General features: G+C 52.4%; 1 protein-coding gene across 2 annotated transcripts; it reads right to left on the reverse strand.

Annotated features, from left to right (window-relative positions):
* Positions 1-3378: 3378 nt before the first annotated feature.
* Positions 3379-11752, reverse strand: CDX2 (caudal type homeobox 2). Of its 2 annotated transcripts, none has more exons than XM_024230947.3 (3): positions 10903-11752; positions 7304-7445; positions 3379-5812 (listed from the first exon to the last, which is right to left on the reverse strand). In XM_024230947.3, the coding sequence occupies exons 1-3, from the start codon at positions 11441-11443 to the stop codon at positions 5674-5676; spliced, it is 822 nt and encodes a 273-aa protein (XP_024086715.1). In that variant the 5' UTR covers positions 11444-11752; the 3' UTR covers positions 3379-5673. The 2 variants fall into 2 exon arrangements, with proteins under 2 accessions (XP_024086715.1, XP_024086714.1); XM_024230946.3 differs by having other exon boundaries at positions 7300-7445.
* Between the last annotated feature and the right edge of the window lie 6592 nt (positions 11753-18344).

Consider the following 18344-nt stretch of genomic DNA (forward strand, 5'->3'; position numbering starts at 1 on the left):
AGACCATCCTGGCTAACACGGTGAAACCTCGTCTCCACTAAAAAATACAAAAAATTAGCTGGGCATGGTGGCGGGTGCCTGCAGTCCCAGCTACTCAGGAGGCTGAGGCAGGAGAATGGCCTGAACCCAGCAGGCGGAGCTTGCAGTCAGCCGGGATCGCCACTGCGCTCCAGCCTGGGTGACAGAGCAAGACTCTGTCTCAAAAAAAAAAAAAAAAAAAAGACAGCTGGTGATTCTTTTGGCCCAGTGTCACACAGCTAGCCCCACAGCCATCTCTAAAACCTGCTTGGTTTGTTAAAATCATAGTGCACCCACTCTAAGAAGAGCAGGAGGCAAAAGGAAAAAGGCAAAGGAAAATTGACTGAATGTAGGAGTTGTGGGGTTGAAAATTTGTGCAGCCTAAGTGTGATTAAGAAGATAAGTTAAATGTTTATTTTAAATATTTACAAATTAATCTACATTACTCAGATATGAATGTTGTTGTTATACTCTGAAACAAAACCAATTTAATGCAAGATCTGCTGCTGTAATTTTACTGTAAGGGGGAATTATGGAGATGAGAGTAAAACACTTTTCTTAAAACAACATCTAAGGATGAATCAGCCTTAGAGAATTTAAACCTCAGCAGCCTGAGGTACAGATTTAATATGTTAAATCTGTACCTCATATTAAATCTGTACTCTTGGGGTGGCTCCTGAAGAGTACAGAATTAATATTGAGGTGTTGAGGTAGAAATTATCTCAAAATAAAGAAACTTTTAATGCCATCTAGTTAGAGTATCTGCCTGTCTGCTCCTTTTGGGTTAAGAGTGTGCTGATGGCCAGGCGCAGTGGCTCACACCTGTAATCCCAGCACTTTGGGAGGCTGAGGTGGGCGGATCACCTGAGGTCAGAAGTTCAAGACCAGCCTGGTTAACATGGTGAAACCCCGTCTCTACTAAATATACAAAAAAAATTAGCTGGGCATGGTGGTGGTCACCTGTAATCCCAGCTACTTGGCAGGCTGAGGCAGGAGAATTGCTTGAACCTGAGAGGTGGAGGTTGCTGTGAGCTGAGATCGAGCCATTGCGCTCCAGCCTGGGCAACAAGAGCCAAACTTCGTCTCAAAAAAAAAAAAAAAAAAAAAAAAAGAGTGTGCTGATGGATTATTAGAAGGTTCTCAACTACATCCTCAACTAATCTTTATTCTCCTAAGTACAGCTAGAAACTAGATGTTCTAGTGGGAAACATGTCTTCTAGTAAATGAAAGGGCAAGTAAGCTATACAGATCAGCAACTTGTCGCCACATCTGAAATGCTACTTAGTGCCTTGCCACTGAAGATTTTATGCAGATGCTTAGGAAGTGGTAATCAAGGAACAACAGACTTCAGGCAATTTTGACAAAGTAAGCAAAGCTGAATGCGTTAGAAAAAAAATTCTGGGAAAGGGTTATTCTATCATAATTTGAGAAATTATCTTGCTCAAAAGCTCTCTGTAAGGACTCTCCAGCACTTTGCAGAATACAGTACAAGAAGCTGCTCATATCATGACTGGGGTCTAGTCATAAGCATACAATGCTACATTGGCTCCCCATTGGATCCCCATGTTACAAATAAGGAAGTGGTAGCTCAGAGGTTGGGGCCTTCCCAAGGTCAGTAGGCTAGTAAATAGCAACCTGTCTAAAACGAGGTGCAAAGAGTGGCCCTAAAAATATATATAACTTTTCGACCAAAAATTAGCTGGGCATGGTGGCGTGCACCTGCTGCTGAGACAGGAGACTCTCTTGAACCCAGGAGGCGAGGTCACAGTGAGCTGAGATCATGCCACTGCACTCCAGCTTGGGCGACTGAGTGAAACTCCATCTCAGAAATAAATAAATAAATAAAATAACTTTTCTTGCCATTCTGTAGCTGAGACTTCTTTCATTTCTGCTTGTTGCCTCTTTTTTTTTTCCCTGAGTGGTTGTGAACAACAACAGCAAGAATATTGCTATGTGTGTATTTAGATTGTTATTTAATATTTTCTTCACTGACGTAGGCATCTTTCTGGATATTATTAGAAAGAAGTGAAACACATTGCAATGAAATATTCGTTACTTTCATTGGCAGTCCATCGTGTTAACTTTATTGGATGAATATGATAAAGCCACGAATTGTTCACGGCGGGGCGTGGGGGAGAAGACTCAGGCTGTTCATTCTCCATAAATACTTTTTTGTTTGTTTGTTTTTGAGGCGGAGTCCCTCTCTGTCGCCCAGGCTGGAGTGCAGTGGCTTGATCTCGGCTCACTGCAACCTCCGCCTCCCGGGTTCAAGTGATTCTCCTGCCTCAGCCTCCCGATAGCTGGGATTACAGGAGTGCACCACGACGCCCGGCTAATTTTTGTATTTTTAGCAGAGACGGGGCTTCACCACGTTGGCTAGGCTGGTTTCGAACTCCTGACCTCAAGTGATTCGCCCGCCTCTGCCTCTCAAAGTGCTGAGATTACAGGCGTGAGCCACTGCCCCCGGCCCGGCCCATAGACACTTTTTTTTTTAACCTCTATTCCACAAAATTGACAGGTTTTATTCTCATATTTATCCTAAATTTCTAGTCTTACCATATATTAATACTGTGCCCACATTACTGTAATTTTTAGAAAGAAAACATCTTGTGCAAAATGACCCTTTTAGAATGGTAGACAGTCCCTCTCCTCCAATTTTGTTTTTCTTAAACATTCAACAAATCCAAGAATCTCCCCTGCCTGACTTAGTTTTAACTTAGTTTCAACAGGCCCACGGCCAACGTAGAAAAATCTTGCAGCGCCCGGGTTTGGGCTCAGCCGGAGTCAGGAGAGGCGCTTGCACCTCCCAACTGAGTGAAAACTGGAACCTTTCCGGGTCCACGAGCCCAAGCCCCGTCTCTTCCCAGAGCGCGCGCGCCCTCTGGCGCCTGAACCGACGACTGGACGCGGTGGAGGCGTGGGATTCGGAAGCCCGGACCCCAAGCTCTGCGCTGGAGGCGCCAGGAGCCGCGAGGTCATCTAGTCTCAAATAACCTCAGGCGTCCCTGTGCAGGCCTCCCTACACTCCTCAAGCTGCGCTCCCCACTCGTGCCACATCCCTTGTTCCGTAGGTATTGCTTCGGGGGTGACACAGTTGGCGTTAGAAGCGCGGTGGCCTCACTTGCCGGAGAGGGTCCTGGTTTTGCTCCTTTTTCCGTGGCCCGGGAGGCTTGCCAGGCGCTCGCAGCAGTGAGCCGGGTGCCTGCATCCCAGACAGCAGCCGAGCTCTTTTCCCTGGCCCCGTACCCGCGTGCAAGGGGACCGAGCCCCGGGAAGGGGAAGAACTTGTAATCGCTTGCAGCGGGACAATGTCGACTTTTGAACCTCTAACCACTAAGCAAACAACCCATGTGCTCTTGCTCCACTGTCCAAACAGGGTTTATTGACAGGCGTTTCACGGCAACGCATAGCAACCGCAGCGGCTAGGGGGCGGGCCTGTGGGCGCGGCCGGGGCGCGGGGAGACCTGCGGGGCAACGGGGCTCAGACCAGCCCTGACCTAGGACCCCTCGCCCAGCGGACCCGGACACGGCTTCCTCCTCTGCCCGGCACCCCCGACCCCACGCCCCGCACTCCTCCCTCTGGCTTCGAGGCCAGGAGCCCGCGGGCCGGACCACCGGAGCCCCTTTCCCAATCCTGGAGCTGTATACGCCACCCGGAAGGGCCGCGGAATTGGAGAGGTGCTGCAGAGGGTCTATACCTCTTGCTGTTTCCCGGCTCTGCTCATCTTCCCCAACTGCCCTTAAGGCGCCTCCGTGGGCGCGCTGATTAGGCTCTCGGATGTTGGTGGGAAGATCGAAACGAAGGGCTAAGCCCCCCTCGCCCAGGTCCTGCCGGGAAAGCTCAGCTCGGCGGCCTCAAGAATCAAAAATCTCAAAGGCTGCAGCCCGGTCCCCAGTGGATCGGCCAGATAACAAGAAACTGTCACTAAAAGGATCATTTTATACTGGGTCTTGAAATCTTGTCTGTGGGGTGATTGGGTTGGAAGGGGCGCGGTCGGGGATAAGGAAACTGCAAAGACAGAGAAGAGAGTGGAGGCAGAAAGGGCTCATTGAAATGCCCAGTGATTTACAGAAGACTAAATTCATGGAAATGCTGTCTTGGGAAACTAGGGGGATTTTTTAAAAAACATTTAATGCTCACGTTTAACTAGCTGGGTTGTGGGGTGTCCTTAGGAGGGAGTCACTGCAGAAGGGAACTGCCTGCTGCTTGCAAAAAGCCTCCATGTGGATTTGGTGAGATGCTATGAGGGGGCCCTCTCACCCCCACCCCCCATCATTTCTGGCTGCTGGGAAGCACCTGGCCATTCAGATGTGCATTTTGCCCAAAGGCACCCCCAGGAGAGCCACGCATTCCAAGGCTGGGCTCAGGCTTGGGGGCAGGGAAGGTCTCAGAACCTGCTCTTTCAGGCTTCTGATGCTCTGGGGTAAAATGAGGCTGTCCAGATAATCTCCACTCCCTCTCTGAATTTTCCAAATCAGCTTGCAAGCAGAGAAGATATTTCATTTCTTTAAAAAATAAAAAATGGTTGCAGACAAAATCTGAAGATAAATACAGAATCTGAAATCTGGAAAGCTCATTTATCTCTTTTTCTTTTTAGAAAAAAATTCAACTGTGTTCAAATACTCCCCACTTCCCTTCACCATATCACTTCTGCCCCCATGGATCCAGAAGGCTTTAAAAACTCTGGCTTGGATGTTACACAGACCAACAACCCAAACAGCAGCAACAACAACACAAACTCCCCCCACCCCCTTCTTCATCAGCCCCAAGATTGTGAAAATGACAGGAAGTCCAGGTTGGCTCTGGCATTTATAGCACTGACATACATTCAGCCCAGAGAAGCTCTGGTGACAGGCTCTCTAAACAAGTCCCTGTTCGGGCCCCCTGGTCAGGCCTGGAGTCCAATAACCACCCTCTCATACCACACCCTGTGCATACACCAGCCAAGCCTTTCCTGGTCTGGGAAGGGAAGAGAAAAAAGACATAGGCCACCTGGGGGTTCTGCAGTCTCTGGTCAGTCCAGCTTTCTATCTTAGCTGCCTTTGGCTTCCGCAGTGTAAACCTTGCCTGCCCGGAGGCAGGAGGCCCCGCTGGACCTCGGAGGGCCATGAGCAGGCAGCAGCCATCTTGGCCTCAAGCTTGCCTTTCTCCTGAGTCCCTCTCTCCCCTCAGCTCTAGCCAGAGGTGCAGTCTGCAGATCTAGGAAGAGAAGAGCTGGGGAGGAGGCTGAAGGCCTGGTTGGTGTGGTCAGTCCAGGCAATGCTTCTGCCAGTCCGGAATGAAGCCCAGCAGCGGCTTTCTGTCTCCTCAGTGGCAGAAAAAGCCAGATGAGAAAAAGTTAAAATCTGGGAGAGTATATTTCTTGAGGCCCCAAATCCCACTTGTCTTACTCCCGGCTCCCATTTTTCCTCTGAGAGCCAGGTTTGTAGGTCTATGGCTGTGGGCGGGAGGGGAGGGGTCTCTCCTGAGGAGTCTACCAGAGTCCACGCTCCTCATGGCTCAGCCTGGAATTGCTCTGCCGCTGCAGACCCCTGTGGGTCACTGGGTGACGGTGGGGCTTAGCACCCCCCCAGTTGGCCCCAGAACCCCAGGGACAGAGCCAGGCACTGAGGCTTGCAGGGAAGACACTGGACTCAAGGGCTCCGGGACACTTCTCAGAGGACCTGGCTGAGGCTGGGGAGGCTGTGGTGGCGGCGGAGGCGGCTGTGGTGGCTGCTGCTGCTGTTGCTGCTGCAACTTCTTCTTGTTGATTTTCCTCTCCTTTGCTCTGCGGTTCTGAAACCAGATTTTAACCTAGAAATGGAAAGGTGGAGAAAAGCACATGGTGGTGAAGATGTGAGGGAAAAGAGGAACAGTACCCAGCAGTATCATCAACATCTTCCACTCCAGCTACAGAACTCCAAGTCCTTCTAGAAGCTTTCCTTGGGCATCCTCATAACAGCCCAACCCTGGATCCATTCTCAGGCCCAATTCAGCCTCATGGGGAAGAGTCTTCCTCCTTCCTTGCTCCCTGGGTTTCTTTTCAAAGCAACTTTTATCTACGTATTTACTGGAAAAGTTTAAAGTCTCAGAACCAAGGAAAACTGAAACTGCAAGGCCCTTTCTACACAGCAAAGGGAGGCCAGTGCTGGGTGGTATACTTCAAATGGCAACCTTTGGCCCCTCAAGGCTAAACTAAAATGTAATTTTCCTCACCTTAGAGCTGAAAATGAGATTTAATTGTGTGGCTTCCTGGCTGTGAAGTTGGCCTGTTTTTCTAAACTATATGTATAAAATGTTCATGAACCAAGTCTTGTCCCTCTAGTTTTTATGAGAGACTGAGTACTTTATTTAGTTTATTTTCTTAGGTACAGTGCTAGAAACAAAGAGAATAGGTCTTTAATATGTCTTTATAGACCCAAATGGAATTCTGGATTAAACTAATACCCTTGGCTGTTTTTCACACTTCTTATATCCCTCAAAAGAGAGAGACAGAAAAAATCAACAACATCAAAAAAAGAGGACTAAAGGTAGAAGGAGGCTTTTAAAAAAGGTACTCCAGGGCCAGGCACAGTGGCTCACACCTGTAATCTCAGCACTTTGGGAGGCCGAGGCAGGTGGATCACCTGAGGCCGGGAGTTTGAGACCAGCCTGACTAACATGGAGAAACCGCATTTCTACTAAAAATACAAAATTAGCCGGGCGTGGTGGCACATGCCTGTAGTCCCAGCTACTTGGGAGGCTGAGACAGGAGAATCACTTGAACCCGGGAGGCAGAGGTTGCAGTGAGCTGAGACCACGCCATTGCACTTCAGCCCGGGCAACAAGAGTGAAACTGTGTTTCGGTGGTGGGGTGTGGGGGGCATGTACTCCAGGCCAGGCATGGTGGTTCACACCTGTAATCTCAGCACTTTAGGAGTCCAAGACAGGAGGATCACTTGGAGTTTGAGACCAACCTGGGTAAGACGGTGAGACCATCTCTGCAAAAAATTTAAACATTAGCCAGTCATGGTGGCTCGAGCCTGTAGTCCAAGCTACTCAGGTGACTGAGGCAGGAGGATCCCTTCAGCTTAGGAAGTCAGGGCTGCAGTGAGCTATGATTGTACCACTACACTCCAGCCTGGGCCGCAAAGAAAGACCCCATCTCTATTAAAAAAAAAAAAGGACTCCAAAGACGAATGCTTGCATCCTCCTGCTTCAGTCTATCCATAGATTTAGATGGCCCCTGCAGCCAGATTTTCTAACTCTCATGGTCCTCTCCCAGGCAGTGGCCCGCCGGGAGGGAGCTAGGCGGTCCCCACCTGCCTCTCAGAGAGCCCTAGCGTGGCGGCTAGCTCGGCTTTCCTCCGGATGGTGATGTAGCGACTGTAGTGAAACTCCTTCTCCAGCTCCAGCCGCTGGTGGTCCGTGTACACCACTCGATATTTGTCTTTCGTCCTGGTTTTCACTGTGGAGGAAGGAGAAGTGAGGGCTGAGAACTGCAAGGCAGCCCATCAGTCATGGGTAATGACAAACCTCCCTAACCCAGGGACATTTCTCTTCCTCCACCACCCTGGGGGGCCCGGGTTTGGCTGGTTCCTGCCAAGTCTGACAAGACCCCCCAGAGGGTCCTGTGGGGGGAGGGTGTGAGGCTAGTGGAGGCAACTAAACTAACCTTGGTATTAAGTGGATTTTAAAAATTAAGAAAAGTGAAAACCTCATTCACGCAGAAGATAGCAGAATGTAACCACCCTTTCAGTAAACCAAATACAGTACTGGCATATATTTGACACTAAGGGAAAGCAGGCAGGGTGAAGTGGCCGGGATCCTGGAAACATCCAGATTTCCAGGCCTACCAGAGATGGAAGCCCACCCCGAAAACAGCTGTCATTGTGGGCACTTGTTGTAGAGGGAGTGTGGGGGTTACTACTTTGCTTTACTACAAGTGGAAAGCGGGGCACAGGAGCTGACAAGTCGCCAGAATCATCCCCCAGACACACCAGGCCCATCAGGTGGAATTCTGAGCTGGGCTCTGGCCGAGGGAACAGGCAGAAAACCCCTCCTGCTGGGGACACTTTATACCTGCCCAAACCAGGTTTGGCGTTTGGTACTTTTTCTTTTTTGATCCTCCATTTATTCCTGCTGCAAATCCGGCCAGAGTTATCCTGACCAGTGATCTATGTTCATTGGATTGAGTCAACATATTAAATCCTAGATTGATTGTTTTACTGAAGGGCCTTGACAAATAGTGTCCACAATGTTGGAGCAGGCCCGAGCCTGGCGTCTCCACCAGGTCTGTCTTGGCTCAGCCCTTGGCGGAGCCCTGGCCAGAAGCTGTTCTCTCTGGCTCCGTCCCACTTTTGGGTCTTCTTGCAGCTGAACAGGTTCAATCGCCCAGTGCCCAATCCCACAGAAAGATCTGAAGGGCCTGGGAGTTGCCTGGAGGTGTTTAATGCCCCACAGGCTGACTTTGTTCAGGTAAAACCCTTTGCAAACCACAACAAAAGCGTCCTGGGAAGATACAGGCCTGATTAGAGGGGAGCTCCCCTGAGCCGCTGAAAGGGGAACACAGCCGCAAACAATGCAGGACAAGGCGATCTTATCAAAGAAAAGCCCTTTCAATGCCTTAATAACAACCACATTCTGTTTGAATTACCACTACTGAGCAAATGGCGGCCCCGGCTTTCATCCCCCTCCCCGCCAGGCGCATTAACATAAACACGACCCTGCAGGCGCATTTGAATGGGGCTGCGGCCCCGACCCCGCGCCTGCTATGAAAGTAAAGGGAACTAACGCGACTTTCTCCGCGGTGGACGCTCGGACACGCGTGAACGCCTCAAACCCACTCCAGGCTGCCATTGGTACTCGCCCCTTTTTACAGATGACGAAATGGAGAATCAGACCAGGTCACGCAGATAGTATCAGGCGGGGTTGGCACCGGAGCCTGGCTGGAGCCACAGAGGACACCTCCGGAGCTGGGGCGCAGGGCAGTTCCCTCAGCCGAACACCCCAGGAGGGAGACTCGCCTAGAAGTATCTCGGAGCGACCCTTGCTCGGGTGCTGCCCCTTCAGTGTCCCGGACGGGCGGGGCAACGCGATGACCAGACCCTGAGCGCTCTTCGGCCCGCGCCCCAAGGGCCTTGGAGGCGCCCCACACCCCCTGGGAACTTAGGAGCGGGGCTATGGAGGGGAGGGATGAGAGGGACTTGTCAGAATTCATTATTGACTGCGAAAGTCACCACCCTCTTTCCGGGCCCTAAAAGAGACAATGGCAGGGCTGGGAAGGTGTATATCAAAGCAAGCTAGGCCGCGTCCCCCCCACCCCCACCACCCCTTGACAGATGACGTTCCGCAGAGGAGCCCGGCTCCGGCCCGCGGGCTGCGGCCACCCCACATTAACATCACAAGGGCACCCGGCGCCGACTGCGGCCTTGCCACCTCGGCGCAGGACTTCACAGCGGCCTCTCATCTGCTGACCCCGCGGCCTGGGCTCTGGCGGCTTCCCTCCCGCCCCCTTCCCGGCCCTCACCCTGCGGCCGCTCTCCCGGGACACGCAAAAGTCTTCCTTAGGGCGTGCGCCACCCCCGCCAACCGCGCTCCAGACAGGCGCTGTAGAAAGTGGGTCTTTGGTAGCCAGGATCTGGGAGCCCCTGCTAGGCGAAAGGCGCCTCCTCTTGGAGAAGGGACCAAGCCAAAGCTCTGAGGCCACCCGAGGCTTATCTGTGGCCTTCTCCCCGGACGGCCGCATTCCCACCAGGACTCTCCCTAGCATGTGCACAGTGACGCCGAAACCGATGCCCAGAGACAGCCCCCAAAGGGCGCTTTGATTTATACAGTGGTAATTGGCTATAAACTTCTGCAAAGTGCCCATAACCAGCGTGCCTGCCCAATTGGGGCAGCAAGGAGCGAAGCAAGAAAAGCGGAAGCGCTGAGGGCTGGGGAAAGACTTCATGAAATAAAGGGGGCACTCAACTAGGACTCTCCCCACCGTACTTCCTTGCCACCTCTAGGCACACTCGAACCCCTGAAGGGGCAGACCCGGAGTCAATGAGCCCCACAGTCCGGCAAACCTAGGATCTTTTTCAGTTGCACACACACACTCACAGACATCCCTGACACCCTTGAAAGGAAGCTTTGGGAGAAATGACCCCTACCTGGAGCGGCGGCTTAATTCCCACCAGGGTTTCCTCCCCGTCTCCCTGCTCTCTCCGCAGACGCCTGCCCCTCTGCTTCTTGCCCCTAGCCTTCCAGCTTTTGCTTGAAATGACCCCTTCACAGGTCAGAGGTTCAGAGACGGGGCGCGCCCCCGTCGCCTTAGCAGCTGGGGCTAGCACCTTCTCCCCAGCGACAGCAGCTCTCCCTGGTCTGTCTGCTCGCTGTACATTGAATTGGCCCAAATGGCCAAACCCGGTCCCACGCACAGCCTAGCCCTGCCCCGACCCCTCCAGGTCACTCCTCTTCTTAGATGGCTCAGATGGGGAAAGAGAGAGCGGAGAGAAGTGACCTAGACCTAGCCCAAGAAGGTTCGAGCCTCCCTCTCTCCTCGGCGGCCAGGAGCCACGCAAGGAATGCATGCCGCAGCAAGAAGGGGAGGACGCGATTCTGCCCGCGTCCAGCAGTGCTCACGCCGACATTCCCGGGAGCTTCCCGAAGGTGTCCCGGGGTTGCGAATGAGGAGCTCTTGGAAAGAGGACGCCTGAACACGGTGTTGAGACTCAGAATATTCACTCCCAGGCTCAGTAGGTCAGAGAAGCCCCGAGGGGCCAGAGGCCGCCGAATTTGTCCCCGGGCCGTGCCCCTCCTGGCGCCGAGCTCCCAGACAGCCCGGGACGCCCCTGTGCGCACTGGACGCACGACGCGCAGCAGCCACTTGCTCGACCCGCGCCTTCCCAAGCACCCTCCGGCGGGGCGCAGCCTCCGCTTACCTTGGCTGCCGAGGGACTGCTGCGCCGGCTTCCGCATCCACTCGCATAGGTTCCGCCGCTGGCCGCCGGGGGACAGCTGCTCGGCGGCAGCCGTGGCAGCGGGCCCAGGAGGGCCGGGGTTGAGCGTTTGCAGCAGCCCAGAAGCGCAGGCAGGCGCGGCAGCCGGGTGGTGCGGGTGGTGATGAGGGTGGTGGTGCGGATGGTAGTCTGCGGGGCTGCTGTAGCCCATGGCTGCGGCCGGGGAGCCCCCGTTGAGGCCGTGAGCCACGGCGTTGGCGGCGGCTGCGGCGCCTCCGGGCGCGTAGCCATTCCAGTCCTCCCGGAGTGGGGCGCCATACGCTGCCGGCCAGGATGGCCCCGGGGACTGCGCGCTGTCCAAGTTCGCTGCCGCTGCAGCCGCGGCCGCCACGTGGTAACCGCCGTAGTCCGGGTACTGCGGGGGGCTGACGAAGTTCTGCGGCGCCAGGTTGAGGCCGCCAGAGTGGCGCACGGAGCTAGGGTACATGCTCACGTCCTTGTCCAGGAGGTAGCTCACGTACATGGTGGCGAGGGTCCGGGAGCAGACCTCACCATGCTGCCTGGGGACGGACGCTGGAGGCTGCCGGGGGGCACGAAGGGAAAGGGGCAAGGGGACTGGAGGAGCGGCGGGTGGCTGCGCCCCAGCCCGCGGTGCTCTGCTGGCTCCTCGCGGCGCTTCTGCCTCCGAGGCGGTCCCTCCCTCTGGCCTGCCTCCTCCCTCCCTCCCTTTCTTCCTTCTTTCCTCCCACCTCCTTCCCACTAGGCTGCAGAGGCGGGGAAGACCCGCCACAGGCTGGCGTGCGGAGCCCTAGGCCGGCGGCCTTCCGTGATTAACGAGTGTTTACAAGACTGTATTAGTAATGACACAGACACCAATGGTTGGAGACGTCGAGGCGCAGCGCGCACTCTACGCACAACCCCCCGAAACATAATTTGCATTTTAAAAGATAAAGGGGGGAGGCTCGTGAGAGGGCAGCGACCTGAACACAGCTAAATATTCAAACCTTTATTGTTAAGAGCTTCCTCCTTCCAACCTGGTGCACTTTAACCTCCAATCACAGGTTCAAAGAATGAAATCAAGAGACTTACAAAAGAGAGGGGAAGAGAAAAGGCTATCTTGGTGGGAATCTGGGCTTGGAGACAGGAGCAGTGGTTGTTTATGCATTTGCAGGGAAGGGGGCGGTCAAGAAACTCCTTCTGTCCCAAAGAGAAAAGAAAAGAGAACCATTGCTTTGATGAGAACGTTTCTGACCAACCTGGTAGGTGACAAGCAGAGAGCCCTAAGAGATGGGCCATTCCTTCCTGCCCTGTGCTCCTGGCCTGGACGACTGCAGCCCCAAACAACTGTCACCTCCAATCAGTTATTTTCTTGCCTAAGGAAATTACTCGCCCTCCGCACAAGATAAATTATGATCCTAGATTCAGGCTGCATCTCTGACTTCATCTTACATTTGAAATTTGAGTTAAATTCAAGCGATTTATTGTTAAACGTTTAGATTCAAGAATCAGAAGTTTTAAACTACAAAAGTAATGGGCATGTGGTAGAAGTTAGGCTTGTGGTTATTGCGTGCATAACTGGAGGCGATTTAGGGGATCGTTGGTAACGCAGTTTCTTAGGCTGCGGATTACATAGAATGTCAGGTTTGTGAAAATTCATTGAGCTACACTTGTATGTTTATTATACTTAAATATAAGGAAAAGAGAATTTCTGCTAATGCTTACCTAGGTATTTATGTGTCTTACATCATACCTATATCTTTAAAACTCTCTGTCCTTTACAAAGTGAAACGTTCTCCGAAGAAATTTATTTCTCATTTCCAGGAGATTACAAGGTAACTCAGGGCCGTTATTAACGACTGCTAATGAAAAGCTCTGAGTTAAGAAAGCATCTATCTTGGTTTGGGAAGCGCTGTGGCCAAGGGGCTTAGGGCTGGAAGTGGCCGCCTTGGGGACCGGAGCCGCGCAGCTCGGGATCGGAAGCTGCCGCGACAGGAGGGCGGAGGCGGCGAGATTCGGCCCCCGCGCACGCCCAGCTCGGTTTCAGCAACGCGTGGAGTGGGCCTGCGGCCGCCGTTCACCTCCTATACAAGCCTTTGACAGCGCTGCCAGATTCGGGAATGAGGATCACTGCGGCGAGGCCCGGCGGGCTGGGCAGCCTGACTCGGTGGCTTTGAGCGCTCTCAGAACCCGCGGGCGCTCGCGGCACTCCCGGAGACCTGCACTTGTCTGTTCTCATTGTCAAGCGTTTCGCTCGGATATTTGTCACCATCGCCTTCATCCTGTCATTTCTGGGGTGCTCTCCAGTGTCCTTTATCTCCCTTGAGCCTCACATCCCCCTAGGATCTAGAACAAAACCTAGGAGGTGTTTTTATCCTCCCCATTTTACAGGTGACAACCAGCAAGTGGCCTCTGCAGACACCTGAAAGCGATCAGAACTAGCCTAGGGCTGCGGGATCCCCTGTTTTCTGGTTCCTCCCACCCTTCGTGTTTGTAAGGAAGAAGGCTAAAAATGGGGATGGTGGGGTACTCAGGGGCCAAGGAGCTGCACACTCAAAAGGTGGGAGACCGAGCTGGTCCTCCTGGGGGACCTCCAGGGCCTGGCCTGGACAGCCGAGTGTCATCGGACTTCCTGAGAAATAAAACCGGAAGTAAATTGCAAACCCCGTTACAAAATCCAAATCATTGAGAGAAGGGCAGTAGGGGAGGTCTGCAGACCTGATGGGGCGGGAATGTGGGAGGTTAAGTGGTGGGCACTTCGAACTTTTGATCTAGCAAACATCTTCCTCCTCTTCCTGGAGACACAATTCCCCTTTCCATCCCCCACACCACCCCCTCTCCCAGGCCTGAGCTCTGGAAGCCGAGGCTGAGGCTCCAGCCTATGTCTTCGGAATGTGGGCATTCTTTGGAACAATCGCTTTATTAGGGACAGCCATTCTCTCCGCCCTGCAGTGGCCGCTTCCTGCGTTTTTATGGCCCAGGCTGCCGGCCGCTGGCTAATTGTCCCTGTTTTCCAGCTGTGTCTCTGTGCTGTGCCCTGAAGACGTGGCTCTGGCCTGCTCATCCAACTGCTTTGGGAGTGGCCAGGGCTGCTGTGGCCCCTCAAGTCAAGCCAGGCCCCAGAGCAGGCCAAGCCACAGGGAAGCCTGAGGCTCACTTGGAGTGCCCCCAACCATGGAAAAGAAATCATTGTGAAAACGAATGTTTCCCTCATTGCAAAAAATGGGTATCCTTAGCAATGGCATGGCACAGCTGTGGTCCCAGGGTCTGGACTGTTCGGTGAGGGGAAAGGAGCTGGTAAATTATGTCCTCAGACAAGCTTCTCAGAATGTAAGTGTCCCCATACATCCAGGTTGCTCTCAGCCAGGAGAGGGCCCAGCTGGGTCCCTGAAAAGGCAGGGTTGTGGGAGCAGTCAGACAGGGGTAGAAGGTGGCTGACGGAACTCTAGGATCCTGGTTGTCTTTGCATTTAGACAGCCCTGGCCCCTAGCAGATTGGTGCCCCATAACTGGCCTCTGGAGATTCGCTCTGCTCAGGGGCAGCCTCTCCAGCTTCTAAGTGCAGGCCTGTGTCCCTGGGAGGAGGCAGAAGCCACCCACATCAGGGACCCATGCAGGGCTTTCTTAGTCCTAGGCCCCAGGTGCAGGCATCTTTCTTAGGAGCCTTTTGGCCTGCACTGAGAAGCCCCCAGGAAGGGACAGGGATGGTCACCCCTAACCCCCGATGCCAGAAGGGCCCTTCCACCCTGTAAGTCCTGCTGCTGGGCCAGAGAAGCCTGTAGCAACTCACTCTGGGAGAGGCAAACTTGTTTGGGAAGCTCAGGCCTGCGGTTGGCCTGCGGCTGAAACTGCAACCCCACAGAGCCAGAGCTAGAGCTGACATCTAAGGGCAGAAAAGGGTGGGGAAAAAAGAGACCCTGGTAAATGAAGCAACAGTAAAACTGCAGGAGTGGCCACGATCAGGTTATCAAAAGGACACCTCTGTTACTGACAGAGTAGAGGCCATTCCACATTCTTCAGAGAGGGTCCAGGCGTGCAGGATCCTGGCTGGTGGCAAGGGCAGGGGCCACAAAGGGGGTGGGAAGCAGGAGGCTGTTGGAAGGGCGGGCTGCCCCTCCAAGCAGATGAAACACTCCTTAAATCCAGACAGCACTGACACAGCTCCCTCCCTGCTCAAAAGTCCTAATATTTGCTCTGACTAAGGGGACCCTGCTCTGCCCGATATTTGTGGCTCCTGGAAACTGGGGAGCCCAGTGACTAACATAACCCAGTTAGGGCAGGCCATCTCTATCCACCTTAGCGTGTAAGTTGACTTTCTGAATCTTTTTTAGATCAAGAAAATTGTCCAGCCAGGCACAGGGGCTCACACCTGTAATCCCAGAACCCCTATCTCTACAAAAAAATTAAAAAATTAGCTGGGTATGGTGATGTGCACCTACAGCCTCAGCTTCTTGGGAGGCCGAGGTTGGAGGATGGCTTGAGCCCAGGAGTTCGAGGTTACAGTGAGTTATGGTTGTGCCACTGCACTGTAGCCTGGGTGACAGAGGGAGACCCTGTCTCTAAAAATTTTTTTTAATTTGAAAAAAGGAAAATAAAATTATCCAAATAATATAGTCCTTCTATGCCTTGCACAGGAAACTGTTACCTTGCATTGACCTGAATTCCAGGGATAATTAAGGAGGAGTGAAAAGGAAGAGAATGTCAGCTGACAAAATTATTCAGCTTGGCCATCTATACTGCTGTGGAAAAACAGCTCAATCTCTACTTAATTTGGAGTTTAGGGAGTCTTTCAGCCATTGCACTCAATCAGCCAACTACTCACACAAAGAAAGGCTCAAAAATGGTTGGTTTGACCCCAACAACCCTGCCTTGCCCTGCCACAGCCCACTCAGCTGACATCTCTGGGAAGGAAATCAATGATGGTGTCCTTTCTGTAGGGCCTCCTGAGAGTCCGCCACCTGTCCAGCCCCATCAGGCCACAATGGATCCCAACATGTCCATCCTGAACAGCAGGGAGGGGCCGCAGCTGCCCACAGCTGCCCAGGCTTCATTCACAGAAGCAGATGTGTCCTTGCCCAGTGGAGTGAAGCATATTTTCTTCCCAAGCAAACTGGGTGTCTGACCCTCTCTACCTGAGGAAAGGTTTCTGAATTAATGGGAGGTCACTGTGAGCTAACATGTTACCACTCAGGGACCAGGCTGCAGGATAATGGGATAAGAAAAGCCAGCTGTTTTACTCTTGTTGTGAAGAGACCACCAAGCCTTCTGATCCAAGGCAGGGAACAACTTTTTTTTTTTTATGCTTCTCTATCCAAAATATATTCTCACATCCAAGAGATCAAGGAAAATTAAGAGCCTCAGGAAAAAGGGTAATATTTGGGTACAGAAATCTGGTTTGGTACATTGGGTAAAAGTTAGGCAAATAAATAGTCGTTGCCCATTTTCTTCCTTTCTTCTGAAACTAGGGCCTGTGGACACTGTTTGGGCATTGTATAACACATTCTGTGTGGTGGGTGAGGACAGAGGATGATTTAAATCCACAAGAGGGAGTGACTTGGAGGTCTCAGAGATTGGTGTCCCTACTGGGAACCAGGACTTCCACCCCAAAGGAAACCTCTTGATGCTAGAAACCCAGGCTCCCCGGGCAGCACCAGCCAACTGTTACCACGTGGCTTTGGCGTGGAGAGCTTTCAATGAACATTTGTTCCCTCACCATTGTCTCATGCCTGGAATGACCTTTGTTTGCCACATGAAAATATGTTCCTAGGAAGTCCTACAGGGTAAGTTTTATGTGGCTAAGGGAAGGAGCTTAAATAAAGGTTCTGCTCTTCTTGAGTTACTGGTCCCATTGGCTACCTGCATTCCCTGGAGGGGAGTCAGGGGTCTTAAAGTCTGTGTAAACTTTCCATTTTACTAAGGTGAACCCAAGGCTCAGAGAGGTTAGGTGATTTTCCCCAAGTTGCACAGCTAGCTGTTCAAGTCCCTTAAAGTAAATGAGCTACAGTATGTGCATTCTTTGCAACCCATAGCGATCTGTATAGATGTTTATTATTACTACAGCTGCTAGTGCCACCCTGGCAACATTGCACCCCAAACACAAAACCAACTAGCACTGTTTAGAGAATCCCATTTTCCCACTCCCTCCCCCTACACCAAATAGCACCAGAACAATCAGGTTCTGCTATTGCTACAATTCTGACCATGCTCCAGGTCCTCTGTCTTTCACAGGCACCCCATAACTGTGGTTTATTCATTTATTGCATGAATTTTCCATAAATTCCATCCCAGATTTTTCTCCAGTTGACAAAGATGGTATCCGTTTACTTTTGTCTCACAGTAAATACTTTCTTAGAATAACTCCTCTTGGGCCGGGCGCCGTGGCCCACGCCTGTAATCCCAGCACTTTGGGAGGCTGAGGCGGGTGGATCACGAGGTCAGGAGTTCGAGACCAGCCTGGCCAACATGGTGAAACCCCGTCTCTATCAAAAATACAAAAATTAGCTGGGAGTGGAAGCGCGCGCCTGTAATCCCAGCTACTTGGGAGGCTGAGGCAGGAGAATTGCTTGAACCCGGGAGGCAGAGTTTGCAGTGAGCCAAGATCACGCCATTGCACTCTAGCCTGGGCGACAGGGTGAGACTCCGTTTCAAAAAAAAAAAAAAAAAAAAAAAAAAAAAAATCAGTCAGAACTGATATCCTGTTGCTAATTTCTAGAAATGTGTCATATTTAAAATGGGTAAAGATCATGTATAGAATTTATGTTGCCCTTTTCCCTTTCTTTCCTTCCAATTTTAGTGTCTGTAGACATCTTTTGGGCACACAGACCAAAATGCCTACCTTTCTGGGTTAATAAAGAGAGGCCCCATTCCGTATCCCAGTTAAGTTACACAGGTGAGTGACAAGCCCGGGTCGGTTCCTGAGTTCTCATCCGGAGCTGCGCTCTCCCGTCTCTTTACTGGGAGCGTTCTCCTGCCAGGGCTTGGACATTTCCAAGGGAAGTGAAAATCCGCAAAGCTGCCCCCACTTCGTAAGGGCCTGTGCCTGGAGGGTCGTCGGGTTACAGAAATTGAAATCAGCTCTTTGCCTTCCAACTCTTCTTGGCCTTGCCACCGCGATTGGTTTTGTTTTCTTTGTGTTTTTAACGAATTGGTAAGTAAAATATTAGTTGTTCACCCTGAAATCTGCCCTAACCACTTCCGTACCCCCTGAAGCTCGCTGGGCGCGCCCTGGGCTGTCCCTTCCCTGAGCAGCCGGGCCTAGAGTCAAGGCGCGATTATTGCAGCGCAAGCTAGGGTCCACACGGCCGGGGCTCCTCTCCCGCCTCGGGCGCACCAGAGGCCAGAAAGTGGAAAGCGGCTCTGCCAGGCCAAGGCCGACAGAAACCGAGAGCATGTCGCTATTTGCCGGAGAGAACTGCCCTGCCAGGCTGC

Source organism: Pongo abelii, chromosome 14 (assembly GCF_028885655.2).
Source record: "Pongo abelii isolate AG06213 chromosome 14, NHGRI_mPonAbe1-v2.0_pri, whole genome shotgun sequence".
In the NCBI taxonomy this organism is placed as follows: Eukaryota; Metazoa; Chordata; class Mammalia; order Primates; family Hominidae; genus Pongo; species Pongo abelii.

Excerpts from the sequence above, each read along its gene's own strand:
- CDX2 (XM_024230946.3), bottom strand. The coding sequence starts at position 11,443 with ATGTACGTGAGCTACCTCCTGGACAAGGACGTGAGCATGTACCCTAGC. Across the intron at positions 7,446-10,902 it reads GCAGTCCCTCGGCAGCCAAG|TGAAAACCAGGACGAAAGAC; the intron begins GTAAGCGGAGGC and ends CTTCCTCCACAG. Across the intron at positions 5,813-7,299 it reads TAGGGCTCTCTGAGAGGCAG|GTTAAAATCTGGTTTCAGAA; the intron begins GTGGGGACCGCC and ends TTCCATTTCTAG.